This window comes from Engystomops pustulosus, chromosome 3, assembly GCF_040894005.1.
Source record: "Engystomops pustulosus chromosome 3, aEngPut4.maternal, whole genome shotgun sequence".
Taxonomy (NCBI): Eukaryota; Metazoa; Chordata; class Amphibia; order Anura; family Leptodactylidae; genus Engystomops; species Engystomops pustulosus.
This window is the reverse complement of record NC_092413.1, coordinates 141,676,704-141,692,768: the sequence shown is the minus strand read 5'-3', so window position 1 is coordinate 141,692,768 and position 16,065 is coordinate 141,676,704. Positions and strand designations below refer to the sequence as shown.

The window sequence follows — 16,065 nt, the reverse complement described above, 5'->3', positions numbered from 1 at the left end:
CTGAAGTTCGCCGGAGTTCACCATCCTATCCTGGGTGCAGGTAAGCGTGTGTCTAGCGACACATTTTTAAATACGACGGTTTTTCCGAATCCATCGGGTTTTCCGACGGCCACGCCCCTGATTTACGTCGCATGCATGCCGGCGCCAATGTGCCACAATCCGATCACGTGCGCCAAAAACCCATGGCAATTTGGCGCAAAATGAAAAAGAGCGATTCGGGCCCTTAGTCAATGACCCCCACTGAGTTCCTGAGGCAGCAGCATAAGAAGAACTACATGATAGCGACAGATAAGTTGTTTATCTGGAGAGGCACACCAGGAAGGCACAACATATCAAGTGTGTTGTGGAATAGCAGAGATGTAGAAGAGCTGAGTGTGTCATTGTGGGTAATAGGCATCTAACGGATCTCATCAACTCATCTCTGGTCTGTCTCATTTCTTTTTCTATGTTTCTGATACTAGTGGTATGACTAGAAGGTAAATTAAAGTGTATATAATCCTCCACCTTGACAATCTCACCGCATTGTCAGCACACAGAACTAGATGGATCAAAATGTGTTTGGTTAGACAATCCCCGCCCACACCCTGGAATTTTACTCTGACCAGCCTAGGGAATTAAAGGAGCTAAAACAGCAATAAAACTGAGTAAAATTGTGAAGTGAAGGGTTAAAAATTATATTTATCGTGTTAACATTACTAGGGGATTGAAATTTGAGAATTTTCTTCATGGGAAAATCCCTTTAAATACTTGGGACTCAATTATTTGTTGTGAATCATATTTTCAGTACACACCTTGAGGTGAAAGACCAAGAAAAGTATGTTCTTCATTAGAAGACTTATTTGATTTTGTAGCTGACATCTCCAATTTATTATCCTATGATTATATAACATTGTGGGAATAATAATGACAATCCATTCTTTGTACTCTGAATGTGGATGGTTTTCAAATGTGCTCCGTAGGAAATCTGTAGTCTGTTTGAAGTATCAGGTTTTACAGAACATTTTCTCAGTAAATTTCATTACCTTTATAAAACTCATGACCCATTGCTAACAATATTATTGTACCAATCACTGAATTTTCAAGCAATACTTTACTTGAGAGAGTTTCTTCAGTAATGTATAACTTTTGCTTTACTTTATTTTTGTCAGTTCACAAGATTATTGTCTTTCTCATCATTGCACACAGGTGGAAAACCTAGAAGAAGGGGCATACTATGAATATCGGATTGCTGCAAGCAACCTTGCTGGTCTTGGTCTTCCTTCTGATCCAAGTGAACACTTTAAGTGTGAGGCTTGGACGTTTCCTGAGCCAGGTAAGTCCCATTGACTTTACAAGTACATACATATACAAGATATATTTCCAGAGCGAGAGTTTTATTGTAGAGAAGCGTTTGAAGTAACCTTCATGCTAAAGTTAAAATGTAACTTTTCATAGTCAAAGTACAGTAAACATTCCTGGTGTGTCTGACATACTGTTGGTATGTCAAGTGGCAGTTTTAGAATATGTTTATTATGAAAGTTAACTATACTCATCCCTGTGTAGATTCTGGATCCTATTGGGCTAAAAGATCAATTAAAAATTCCCTGAAGACCACATGATACAGTTATTTGCAATCTGAAGCTAGGTATAGACTTTTTGGGTTGACCATGTTTTGTAATACTGAGCTCAATCATGAAAATATTCCAGTATCCAGTAGTAGAGGTATAATAGGTAGGGATCATAGGCGCTCACCATAGACACAACTGTATTGGAAGTTTATGTTTAGGAGGAGCTGTTGCTTCTTCTGTGGACTAGGGTCAATACAGAACAGTGAGCAGCAAGACAAAATGTAAGTTCTCATCTTATGTGCTGCCTTCATAAACTACATACAGGGGCAGATTTACTTACCCGGTCCATTCGCGATCCAGCGGCAGGTTCTCCGACGCTGATTCGGGTCTTCCGGCAATTCAATAAGGTAGTGCGCCCGATGTCAACCAGGTGTCGCTGCTACGCTAAAGTCTGTCGGAGTTCACCAAGCTATTCCTGGGTTTTTCCAAATCCGTCCCTCGACCACGCCCCTCGATTTCCGCCGCGTGCATCCTGGCGCCGATGCACCACAATCCGATCGCGTGCGCCAAAAATCCGGGGAAATTCGGCACAAAACGGTAATATTCGGGAAACCCGATGGAAAAACGTGATTCGGGCCCTTAGTAAATGACCCCCACAATGTTTCTTGATAAAGTAGAAATTTGATTAAAATGGAACTGTTCATTTTTGGGTGCATACTTCTCCCTTTTTTAGGTTTAAGATAAAAAAACAATGAACAGATGAGCACTTTGTGACCTTAGGCATTTTATCTTGCATCTAACAAAGGGAGCTGTCACAAGTGCTCCTGCAATCCATGTCTCAGATCGCGGGCCCCATGCCATCTCCCAGAGGGTGATTCAGAGGGTCCACTGGTCCACAGACTCCTCCCTCCAGACTCTTCCCATAGAGACTTTTAGTTCTGTTGTCTATGCGACGGTTTACAGCAAGATCCTGCCATGGACCCCGCCAAGGCCTTGGATCCCATCATGGAAGGTTCCAAGGTACTCATACCAGTTGTTGATAGATGTTCTCGCCCAGCAGTCTCAACTGATTTTTTCTTGGGGAGAGGATCTGAGTAGGGTTGCCACACTGCTCCAACAGAGGGTAGACTCCCGGCTACTGCAGGCCACTCCAGCCTGTCTCCATGCCTCAGCAGCTATTTGATTGTCAGCAACTACAAGTCCGGCTTCCATGTCAGCATGGCTTGGCTCCGGTGTTCCAAAAGCAGGTCACCGTGCTTCCTCAGCTTTCAAGTTCTCCAGAGTCTCTGGCTTTCCCAGAATCCTCTCCAGAGTCTTCAGCTTTCCCAGAAGCCTCTCCAGAGTCTCCGGCTTTCCCATAAGCCTCTCCAGCCTCCGGCTTTCCAGAGCCGCTCCAGCCTCCGCAACTTCCCAAAGCTGTTCCAGCCTTCCAAGAGGCGTTCCAGCCTCTGCAGCTTTCCAGTGCTGCTCCGGCTTCCTAAGAGCCACTTCAGCCTCCGACCGTACTGCTTCCAGAGGAGTCTATGCAAGCTAGCAGAGTACATCTCTCGGCCAAAGGACACTCCTGACGTCTCGAGGATATCCTCAGCTTGTTCTCTGCCAGGTCCAAACACCTCAATGGGGTTTGTCCTGTTTTTGCTTTCCTCCTCAGGTGTCCCATCACCAAGATGAATTGGAGGAGGTGAAAGAAGAGGTTGAAGAAGAAAGAGAACAGGGGCCCTAAAGGAGGGGGGGTACAGTCATGGGTGCTCCCGCGATCCATGTCTCGGATCGTGGGTACACCTGTGCTCCGCTTTGTGGCTGTTCCCGTCCCCCTGCCCGGACTTCTCTCTCTTGGCTCCTGGCTGTGCTTTGGGTCCCGGCGTGTAAGCCGCAAGCCTCCTGCCTTCCAGGCCGCACTCCTGCTGCTAGGGTGCGCACGCTGACTTCTCAGGACTTAAATGGCCAGTGTCCTCCTGATTGGAGTTCGCTAATCTGGCTCAACCCTTATAATCTGGCACCTCCCTTCCTTCCTGGCCGGATTTTCAGCATTCTAATGGAACTTCCAAGGTATTTACACCTCGCTTCCCACAGCGGTTCCTGTTGAAGTGATTGCCCACCAGCATTCCCAGACGCTCCTGCTTCCAGCGATTCCAGATGCCTCCGTGTCTCCTGTCTTCCAGCGTTTCGAGGCACCTCCATGTCTCCTGTCTCCAGCATTCTCATACACTTCCTGCTGTGCCTTCCAGGGCTCCAGTGCAGTGGTGTCTCCAGTCCGTGCCAGCGTTACCGGTGTTCCTCTGTGTTCCTGCTGCCATCCCAGGCTCGGACTGTTTCCTGTATATCCTATACCTTGGCTGCCACCGCGGGCCTCGTACCATCTCCCGCGCTGGTCCAGAGGGTCCACTGGTAAACAGACTCCTCCGTCCGGACTCTTCTCATAGACTTTTAGTTCTGTTGTCTGTGCGACCGTTACAGGAGCATTCAGCTCCCAAAATGCATTGTTCAATTTTTACTAATAAAATTTCTACACAATGTAATATGCAGCACATAAGATCAGAACCCGTGTGAATTTTGTGTCACAGCATCTGGATTTTCAGGAAAGAAAGTGGCTTATGTGAAGTTGTCCACCAATAAAATTCCCAAATTTTTTGTGTGAAGTAACCCGATTGGTTATAAAATATTATACTATAAAGATGTATTGAACATATCACCTAGCTTCTGCTCCTATGACCTTTGTTTCAAAACGTCAATGGGGCCAATAAATCATGAAAACTGGTGTGCAAGGCATTAAATAAATCACTACTCTTTTGTATAAAATTAAATTATCCTCAGAATATACCGTATATACTCGTGTATAAGCCGAGTTTTTCAGCACAAAAAATGTGCTGAAAAACCTCATCTCGGCACATACACGAGTTAATAAAAAAAAAAAACACGAGTTAATAAAAAAAAAAATTAATACTCACTCGGCGGCTCCTGGTCCTCGGCGGCAGCTCCCGATCCTCTGCGGCGGCTTCTCTCTTCTATCTTCACGTGCCGGCAGTCGCGTCTATGCGACTTGCCGGCGGGCGCACAATATGATGTAGCGGTGTCGCCACTGATGACGTCATCAGCGGCGACACCGCCGCATCACACTGTGCACCCGCCGGCAAGTCGCATGGACGCAACTGCCGGCACGTGAAGATAGAAGAGAGAAGCCGCCGCAATGGATGGGGAGCTGCCGCCGAGGACCAGGAGCCGCCGCCGAGGACCGGGAGCCGCCGCCGAGGACTGGGAGCCGCCGCCAAGGACCGGGAGCTGCCGCCGAGGACCGGGAGCTGCCGCCGAGGACCGGGAGCCGCCACTTAGCACCAAAGGTGAGTATCGTCGGAGGGTGAGTATTACGTTTATTTTTTTATTATTCGCTAGGCATACTGAGGGCAGGCTGTATACTTTTTGGGGCAGGCTGTATACTTTTTGGGGCAGGCTGTATACTTTTTGGGGGCAGGCTGTATACTTCATGGGGGCAGGCTGTATACATCATGGGGGCAGGCTGTATACTTCATGGGGGCAGGCTGATTGTATACTACTTGGGACAGGCTGTATACTACAGGGGGCTAGCTCGCTGTATACTACACCCTCGGCTTATACTCGAGTCAATAGGTTTTCCCATTTTTTTGTGGTAAAATTAGGGGTCTCGGCTTATACTCGGGTCGGCTTATACTCGAGTATATACGGTAATAAAATATGTCTAGATATCTGATCTTTGATATAATAATGAAACTTTATTTATATGGCATCATTTTAGTCAGAAGAACCTTACAAATCAGAGTTCTTTTATAAACAACATAAGACATTATAGAGCAATAAAATAGCCATCTGTTGAAATGAAAGCTTAAAAACTATGACAGTTTACAATCTATGCTTTTTATAAGCAATAATGCACTTAATTAATTTATCTGAAATACAAGTGAAAAATAAATGGGTCCTAACCCATCATGACCATGACTTTAGTACCTCGGTGTCCACATAAAAATATCTTGTTATTTTAATGGTTAATTGATAACTTTTGAAGCTTTCTAATCATTTTTGTTCCATATCAATAAATACAGTATACTGATGGCTGATCAGGGGTTAAAGTGACACTAAGTTTTAAATGCTTTGCAAGTGGTTTTAAATGAACACATATTGATTTGATTTACAAATGACTCCAACGACCGAAACATGAATGTGACATACCATGTCTTAATCCACCAGTTTTAATTAACCAAAAACCTCATACATTATTATATAGCTCCATCATATTATATGGCGCTTTACTGATCATGATGTACATATATGATAAGACATTAGAATAATAACATAGTCATATGAAACAATAGGAATGAGGGCCCTGTTGAGAAGAGCTAACAATCTATGCGAAGGAAGGGTGACACAAGATGTAACAGTGCTTATACAATGGTCCAGCCATTCTTTGTAATTTGCTGGATTGGCAACAGCAAATCCGGCATGTTAACTAGCCATGGCTTTCATTGGATAGGAGTGTCCCCTTGGCCAATCACAGCCATAGTTGGTAGCTAGGGGCGTTAATTTACTGGACTTGCTGCTTGATAGCCAATCCAGCAATATGTCCAGGTTGTAAGGGCACACCCAAAAATAATAATAATTAGATAAAATGATAAAATAAATAAAGAATGCTGCTACATGAACCAGTTATCAGCCATCATCTTTTATACAGAGACCAACAAGAATAGGAATGCAAAGTAGCCTGTAGATTGGCATCTAGTGCTTACCAGATGACATAGATGGGAGCAGGGGCGTCGCTAGGTCAAAAGATCCGGGGCTCGTGCCCCGGATCTTTTGGCCAGTGCCCCGAATCTCCTCGGGTCAGCAGATCATCTGCCCCGCTGCCCGAGAGATTCCTTCCCTCTCGTTCTCATCACGATCTGTGTCCTCAGATCGTGATGAGAACGAGTGCAGGCGCTGCTTTCCCCTGCAAGGACCTTACCTCCGGGAGTTCCAGAGGCTCAAGGACCTGTGATGATGTCATGATCACATGACCTGCAGGGGAAAGCAGGGCACAGAAAGAGAGAGAGAGAGCTGCATCTGTGAGGTGAGAAACATGATAGGGACTAGGGAAGGGGGAGAACATTGTGGGGCACATTATTTCCTGGGGGGCTGTGTGAGGCACATTATTTCCTGGGGGGCTGTGTGAGGCACATTATTTACTAGGAGGACTGTGTGAGGCACATTATTTACTGGGGGGACTGTGTGAGGCACATTATTTCCTGGTGGGCTGTGTGTGAGGCACATTATTTACTAGGAGGACTGTGTGAGGCACATTATTTACTGGGGGGACTGTGTGAGGCACATTATTTCCTGGGGGGACTGTGTGAGGCACATTATTTACTGGGGGACTGTGTGAGGCACATTATTTACTGGGGGGCTGTGTGAGGCACATTATTTACTGGGGGACTGTGTGAGGCACATTATTTACTGGGGGACTGTGTGAGGCACATTATTTACTGGGGGACTGTGTGAGGCACATTATTTACTGGGGGGCTGTGTGAGGCACATTATTTCCTGGGGGGCTGTGTGAGGCACATTATTTACTGGGGGGCTGTGTGAGGCACATTATTTCCTGGGGGGCTGTGTGAGGCACATTATTTACTGGGGGGCTGTGTGAGGCACATTATTTACTGGGGGGCTGTGTGTGAGGCACATTATTTACTGGGGGGCTGTGTGAGGCACATTATTTACTGGGGGGCTGTGTGAGGCACATTATTTACTGGGGGGGGGGGGGCTGTGTGGGGCACATTATTTACTGACGGGACTGTGTGAGGCACATTATTTACTGGGGGGACTGTGTGAGGCACATTATTTACTGGGGGGACTGTGTGAGGCACATTATTTACTGGGGGGGCTGTGTGAGGCACATTATTTACTGGGGGACTGTGTGAGGCACATTATTTACTGGGGGGCTGTGTGAGGCACATTATTTACTGGGGGGCTGTGTGAGGCACATTATTTACTGGGGGGCTGTGTGAGGCACATTATTTACTGGAGGGACTGTGTGAGGCACATTATTTACTGGGGGACTGTGTGAGGCACATTATTTACTGGGGGTACTGTGTGAGGCACATTATTTCCTGGGGGGCTGTGTGAGGCACATTATTTCCTGGGGGGCTGTGTGAGGCACATTATTTCCTGGTGGGCTGTGTGTGAGGCACAATATTTACTGGGGGACTGTGTGAGGCACATTATTTACTGGGGGGACTGTGTGAGGCACATTATTTACTGGGGGACTGTGTGAGGCACATTATTTACTGGGGGGCTGTGTGAGGCACATTATTTACTGGGGGGGGGGCTGTGTGGGGCACATTATTTACTGACGGGACTGTGTGAGGCACATTATTTACTGGGGGGACTGTGTGAGGCACATTATTTACTGGGGGGACTGTGTGAGGCACATTATTTACTGGGGGGGCTGTGTGAGGCACATTATTTACTGGGGGACTGTGTGAGGCACATTATTTACTGGGGGGCTGTGTGAGGCACATTATTTACTGGGGGGCTGTGTGAGGCACATTATTTACTGGGGGACTGTGTGAGGCACATTATTTACTGGGGGACTGTGTGAGGCACATTATTTACTGGGGGGCTGTGTGAGGCACATTATTTACTGGGGGGGGGGCTGTGTGGGGCACATTATTTACTGACGGGACTGTGTGAGGCACATTATTTACTGGGGGGACTGTGTGAGGCACATTATTTACTGGGGGGACTGTGTGAGGCACATTATTTACTGGGGAGCTGTGTGAGGCACATTATTTACTGGGGGGCTGTGTGAGGCACATTATTTACTGGGGGACTGTGTGAGGCACATTATTTACTGGGGGACTGTGTGAGGCACATTATTTACTGGGGGGCTGTGTGAGGCACATTATTTACTGGGGGGGGGGCTGTGTGGGGCACATTATTTACTGACGGGACTGTGTGAGGCACATTATTTACTGGGGGGACTGTGTGAGGCACATTATTTACTGGGGGGACTGTGTGAGGCACATTATTTACTGGGGGGGCTGTGTGAGGCACATTATTTACTGGGGGACTGTGTGAGGCACATTATTTACTGGGGGGCTGTGTGAGGCACATTATTTACTGGGGGGCTGTGTGAGGCACATTATTTACTGGGGGGCTGTGTGAGGCACATTATTTACTGGAGGGACTGTGTGAGGCACATTATTTACTGGGGGACTGTGTGAGGCACATTATTTACTGGGGGTACTGTGTGAGGCACATTATTTCCTGGGGGGCTGTGTGAGGCACATTATTTCCTGGGGGGCTGTGTGAGGCACATTATTTCCTGGTGGGCTGTGTGTGAGGCACAATATTTACTGGGGGACTGTGTGAGGCACATTATTTACTGGGGGGACTGTGTGAGGCACATTATTTACTGGGGGACTGTGTGAGGCACATTATTTACTGGGGGGCTGTGTGAGGCACATTATTTCCTGGTGGGCTGTGTGTGAGGCACATTATTTACTGGGGGACTGTGTGAGGCACATTATTTACTGTGGGACTGTGTGAGGCACATTATTTACTGGGGGACTGTGTGAGGCACATTATTTACTGGGGGACTGTGTGAGGCACATTAGTTACTGGGGGGCTGTGTGAGGCACATTATTTACTGGGGGGCTGTGTGAGGCACATTATTTACTGGAGGGCTGTGTGTGAGGCACATTACTTACTGGGGGGCTGTGTGTGAGGCACATTACTTACTGGGGGGCTGTGTGTGAGGCACATTACTTACTGGGGGGCTGTGTGAGGACATTACTTACTGGGGGGCTGTGTGTGAGGCACATTACTTACTGGGGGGCTGTGTGTGAGGCACATTACTTACTGGGGGACTGTGTGAGGCACATTACTTACTGGGGGGCTGTGTGAGGCACATTATTTACTGGGGGGCTGTGTGTGAGGCACATTACTTACTGGGGGGCTGTGTGTGAGGCACATTACTTACTGGGGGGCTGTGTGAGGACATTACTTACTGGGGGACTGTGTGAGGCACATTACTTACTGGGGGGCTGTGTGTGAGGCACATTACTTACTGGGGGACTGTGTGAGGCACATTACTTACTGGGGGGCTGTGTGAGGCACATTATTTACTGGGGGGCTGTGTGGGGGACATTTATTGGAGCGTGGACATTTATAGGACAGGCCTTGGTTTGATCACATATATTTTCCAGTAATACACAAGTGATGGGTAACACCCACCTGGTTTTGTTTAAATGCAAGACAAACGTGTGAGCGCAGCCTTACAGTATTTGGGGAGATTGTTAGGGGCGGCAGCAGGATAACACTGCCAGGGAACCAAGATGTAGGGACAATGAGGAACATAAGATGTGGTGATGGGGATTTCTCCTTTGTTCTCTGTAGCTGTATATACCAGAAGTAACCTTGTTATTGGCACAACCACATGTGAGGGGGTCATGTACAGGAGGGGCATTACTGAAAGTGCAATACACATGCATTGGGGCCCGTGCCCCGGATCTTTTACCACCCTAGCAACGCCCCTGGATGGGAGTGTTGGTTGTTGAGCATATGGGTTCAACAGAGAATTGTTGCAGCTCAGGAGAAGTTTGTGAGACAAGCGTAGGAGGTTTAAATTAAATAAAAGAGCAAACTTATATCATGGCAGATCAAAGAGCATGGGGTTGGGCGATAGACTGAGATGAGGAAGGAGAGGTAAAGAGGTACAGAATTGAGGAAAATTTTGTGGATGAGGTTGATTAGTTTAAACTGTTTTGGAAGAAGACTTGTAACCAGGAACGATTTGGCAAGCCCTGTGCAGCACTGGATAATCTGTGTGCGCTATATAAATAAAGAATTATTATTATTAACCAGTGCAGTGACTGGACCAGATTTGAGCCATCCATATAGCATCTGCACTGAAAGACCAGTCTGGCTGCTGCATTAAGATTAGGTTGTAAAGGAGAGTGTGGAAGACCGATTAGTAGGGAGTTATTGTAGTCAGGACTAGAGTGGATAAGCGCAACAATTAGCGGTTTGGAGGTTTCTATTATAAGATGCTGTTTTAAACAAATTTTTAGATCATATGTTGCGGCTTTTATAGCTTATATAGGTAAGTGTCCCATTCAGGTCATTTTCATCCAAAATAAAATGCAATTACTTTATGAAGACTTTGATTTTGCAGAACTGAGCAAGTCTATACTTTGTATTAGGATCCAATGGACTGTTCATGTAAACAGTAACGCTGCAACTGTTTTCAGCTGTAGAGACTAATCACTTGTTCTAGGTTTTTCTTTATCTGATTGTTATAGATAGATGAAGATGAAGGAAATAAAAGGATGAAGGAAAAGGAAACATTTTAATACCATAAAACACAGATACATTATGGCCAAAACTATCTTCTAAATATGCCAGAGCTTTGTTTCCAACATCAATCATTCTTGGTCTATTAACCTTTTACTGAGCATTTTGTGTACTTTTCCAAAAGAATTGTTACTGTGGCTTTCAAGATATACAGAAGAGCCTTAACTTTAACACACCACTGATTTATGTTTGATGCAGTGAGCTCTAAAGTGAATGGAGTCACATACAGGCACTCATGTTACTGTTTTATTAAAGAAAATGTTAATATACATAGCAAAAAGTAATTCTGTGTACTCAAAGTAGCACAATGTAGAAAGTGTTAAAAATTTGTGGATGAAATAGAGCATACCAGTTTTACTCCCATCTACTTTTATCTGACTTGGAGATACATCTTATGATTGTAAAATTCTGTATGCACAAATGAATAATGTAACATACCGCCTTCACTTATCTACATGGGCATTTGCTATATGTTACATGATATATTACATTTCGAAGAAAGGCTCCACTATCTACCTTTGAGCATCTCAGAGTAATGTCACAGTTATCCTGGAATGGGAGCTCACAGCGATAATCAGTCAAAACTTTGATCAGAATCTGGCACATCTTTTCAGTTTTGTGGAAAAATGTTGTTTGCACGATGAAAGATAACACGTAGTTCTGTAATGGGAATGCCGGGAACGCGTTGAAGACAAAAGTGAAAGAAATAAAGGTGATATCTTATAAGACAAACACAAAGGGGATGTGGAGGGAAGGAGGTGGCATGGGGCGTTCCTCTCCCCGTGTCTGCACACTTGCTGGTGTCGGCAAATTTTTATATGTTAAAATCCGCCGGTTGTGTTTATTTCTAGTCTGTGTCGAAATAAATGATGTGCAGGCCCCTGCCGAATACATTAAGAGGCCAAAGCTAAACCAGATGCTCGGCAGGGCTATCATACACTGGCACACAGGCAGCAGCATATGATAAATAACCCCCATACTATCTATCTAGTAAAAAAGGAATCCAAAGAAGTACAAAAACTTCTGGACAGTAGGACCTAATAAGTAGAGTTGAGTGGACCCAAACTTTCCATTCAGATTTGGGGTTTGGGTACATCCCGATTGACCCGAACATATTGCCACATTGGCTGTTTGGTTGCCAGTCCGGCAATATGTCTGGGTCAAGCCCCAAACCAGAATGGAAAGTTCAGATCTGCTCATCTCTACTTCTAAGGCAACATTTTTCACTCTAAACACAGTGAATGTATAGTGTAATGTCAATACAGGCGGTCCCCTACTTAAGAACACTCGACTTACATACGACCCCTAGTTACAAATGGACCTCTGGATATTGGTAATTTATTGTGCTTTAGGCTACAATCATCAGCTACAACAGTTATCAGAGGTGTCTGTAATGAAGCTTTAGTGTTAATCCTGATTGTCACAGAGCCCAAAAAAGTTCTGGCTGGGATTACAATGATAAAATATACAGTGTCGACTTACATACAAATTCAACTTAAGAACAAATATACAGACCCTATCTTGTATGAAACCTGGGGACTGTCTGTATTATGTAAGAGCGCATGATGAGGGCAAATGCTCCCATATTAGATCAAGTGCAGTGGGTTCAATTGGCTCACACATCGCTATATGGGTGGAAGCCATGGATAGCAAATATAAGGATATTACCACAGTTTTGGTTTTTGATGATGGATTTTGATGGTAGCTTTCCTTTAAGGTCACATTCACTTTTAACCGAGCAACATATAAAGGTGAGGCCTTTGGCTCATATAAAGGTGAGGAATAGCTGCTGTCCTACTTGTCAGTCGATGGTCCCCTTTCTTCCCTTAATAACAGAGCAGGCTCCATTTTTTCTTTTAACTCAAATCATTGGTAGAACAATAAACTTCAACTAATAGAAAATTGAGTAAGAGCCAATAATTTATTTTCCTTTTTTTAAAAAAAAAATTTAGGGCCAGCATATGACCTTACATTCTGTGAGGTCAGGAATTCCTCCCTGGTGATACTCTGGAAAGAACCTGTTTATTCTGGAAATAGCCCTGTTGTGGGATATTTTGTAGATTACAAAGAATTTGAGGGCGAACAATGGACAAGAGTGAATGAGACTGCAACATCTAACCGCTATCTAAAGGTACAATTGCATATAAAATGTAGCTTCTTCATTTCTCTGTAATATAACTCACGTTATATGAGCTACCAGCCACACACAATAATAGTAACATACTCCACATTTATCTATATCATTATATTTATATGTGGCTTTCCAGTGATAGACTTTCCACCAGGCCACAACAAGGGCACTTCACTTTCGGAAGCAGATGAGGCCTGACTGTAATTGTTAATAACATTTTAAAGTTAGTAAATCTTTCCTATCATATTGATTTAAATGTCATGTTTTTATTTTGATGTGAAGGTCAAGGAACTGGAAGAAGGCAAAACATATGTTTTCCAAATCCGTGCTGTGAATGCAGCAGGCATTGGTAAACCATCTGACATTTCAGAGCCGGTACTTGTCCAGGCAAGACCAGGTAAGTGCGTATGCAAATGATTTTGATTTCTCAAAACAGAAGACATTTTCTCATCATTACCCTAATCCCAAGAAAATTTCTAATTTTAGGATAATGAATAATGTATATAAGAACTGTGATGCATTAGTAAACTACACAGTCAGGATTGCTGTTTTATAGCACAGTCGTGCCCTAATTAAGAAATTAAGCCTTAGGTTAGTTATCTCTTTACATCATATAAGAATATGTATTCAAATTGGCCCCACGTCATACAATATTTTCCCTGTGGGCATACAGTTTATTGCATGGACTGAAACAACTGGAATGACTGCAAATAACTGATTGTTAGGACAACATCACTATAAGAAACAACTGTACAAGGCAAGACATAAACCATCTGATACTTCTTAATGTCTTAAAAAACCTTACTTCAAGTTTAAGTAGGAAGGCTGATCCTATTTGAGGGTCTTTTTGGGATGTGAGTGGAATGGCAATGATTTGGCATAAAACCACTAATGACACCAAAACAGAAGATGCCCTAGAAACATACAATTCCATTGTAACCACCTACTAAATACATGTAAAAATCAGATATTTGTCTACAACTTAAAGGGATATTCCAGGAATATGAGCGTCTGATATAACAGAACTCCAAAACTCAATGTCATTAGTCACAAAATGGAGCTTAAATAGTTTGATTTTATGATTTACAAAATTTAAGGCCTCTCTTAAGTATGTGGAGTTATCACCAAGATGGCCGCCATTGAAAACTACAAGTTCCATGATCCTTTAGTTCTCAGTAATTTCTCCTCCATCTTCTGCTCCACTCCCTCTTATGATCTAACAGACTGTCCTGCTCTGTTACCATAGTAATGATGTGTAACTGCCATCCCTGCACATTACCTCACTGAGATGAGGTCTCACCACAAAACTGGCCATACTGGTTGCACTTAGTGGTGATCACATGACCTGCCCAGGCAGGTGCAGGACATGTGATGTAGACATGTGACCAGTGGCATCTTCCGTCCTGTGTCTTCTCCGCGCAGAGAAAATCAACGGACTGAATCAAGGGCCAGTAGCATTTTAATTCCTCATTACAGTCTATGTCAAAATTTTGAATAACAACTAATTACATATTAGCTTATATGTTGAGTACTAATTTGTATATGAATTATGCTGATTCCTGGAATACCCCTTTAAATCTAAACTACTCCATAAAGTAACTGTAAACTGTATGTTGAGTCATCTCGCTACTGTGTTTCCCCAAAAATAAGAGTGTTCCTTATATTAATTTCTGATTCTTAAGTGGCACTAGGTCCTTCATGTCCTGGTAGCTGCTTGTGTTGCAATAGTCAGTGATTTTATCCCATGATTTCTTCAGCCATGTCCCAACCTCTTGCAGTATCTTAAAGGATCTACTAATACAAATGTAGAGTTTGGCCATGAGCTTGCATGCATCCCTATTTACTTTTATGTACTCATGCTAAAGGTGTGGAATCAAAGTCCTTGTGCATGAGCTGACGCCTGAGCTACAAATCATAGGGCAGGTTTTATTCCTGTCTGTGTTTGTGGCAGTCTTTTTCTGTTGTGAGTGCTGCTCACAAACCAATGACAGGTTCGCAAACAAGGGACTACCGGCTAGGAACAACACAGGGTCATCTGCACATGGCACTAGCTTCTATCATTCAAAGGATCACTGTACAACAATATTCAATAGTGTTTGGTATCTGTAGGTGTACAAGAGATTACTACAGGAGTGGACGAAGAAGGGAACATTTACCTTGCTTACAACTGTACTGAGATTTCTGAAGCTTCTCAGTTCACATGGTGCAAAGCCTATGAAGAAATCATTGATGACCAAAAATTCAAGGCAGAAACTATTGGAGAAAAGTATGTTTTTAGTGTTAAATAAATTACTTTAATCATGAACTTCTTAATATATCAATTTGTGTATAATTGTATTTACTTTCTTTTCTTATAGCTCCAAACTATACTTTAAAAACCCTGATAAGGATGACTTGGGGACATACTCGGTGGCAGTTAGTGATACTGATGGCATTTCATCTAGCTATGTGCTAGATGCTGAAGGTAGGAATGGAAATGATTTCATTTATAGCAAAATATTACAAAGCTAAATCTAACATTCATGAAGATGTATATGATCTGCTTTTGCTGGCATCTGATGGCTGCCTTTGACAGCAGGACATAGGAAAAGTTTGAAAAGAATTGAATTGATGATGGCTGCACAGTGAATCTAAGGCCAAAAAATAATTGGCTGGGAACTGAAGAAGGATGCATGTGATTAGCGACTTAGCTCAATAAATCACATGCTTGTCTCCTCTTCATCAAACTACTTCCTGCTAAATTACTGAGAAAAGCATTAATTATATGAGGACATCTGTGCATGATTCTTCTAAAAGACAAATTATCTATTGATCTACAATACCTTACTATCTACATCTATCTATTCTATATAGTATGCAATACGGATAATTAACTGTTATTTCCTTTTTACCTTCCTAGAACTGGAACGTCTCATGGCTCTAAGCCATGAAATCAGAAATCCCAGTAAGTAGACCTTTTTACATATGAATTATGTTCAGTTGTATGATTTTTTTCCAACACTATCGCATAGAACAAATATAGACCATAAA

General features: G+C 43.7%; 1 protein-coding gene across 4 annotated transcripts in view; it reads left to right on the top strand.

Annotated features, from left to right (window-relative positions):
• The window catches only part of MYOM2 (myomesin 2), a 197,995-nt gene that overhangs the window by 68,625 nt on the left and 113,305 nt on the right, over nt 1-16,065 (top strand). For all 4 annotated transcript variants that reach the window (XM_072142322.1, XM_072142323.1, XM_072142321.1 and 1 more), the window contains 6 exons: nt 1,186-1,312; nt 12,857-13,035; nt 13,318-13,432; nt 15,145-15,301; nt 15,393-15,499; nt 15,935-15,979. In XM_072142322.1, coding sequence (XP_071998423.1) covers nt 1,186-1,312; nt 12,857-13,035; nt 13,318-13,432; nt 15,145-15,301; nt 15,393-15,499; nt 15,935-15,979 — 730 coding nt within the window. The remainder of the gene's footprint in view (nt 1-1,185; nt 1,313-12,856; nt 13,036-13,317; nt 13,433-15,144; nt 15,302-15,392; nt 15,500-15,934; nt 15,980-16,065) is intronic.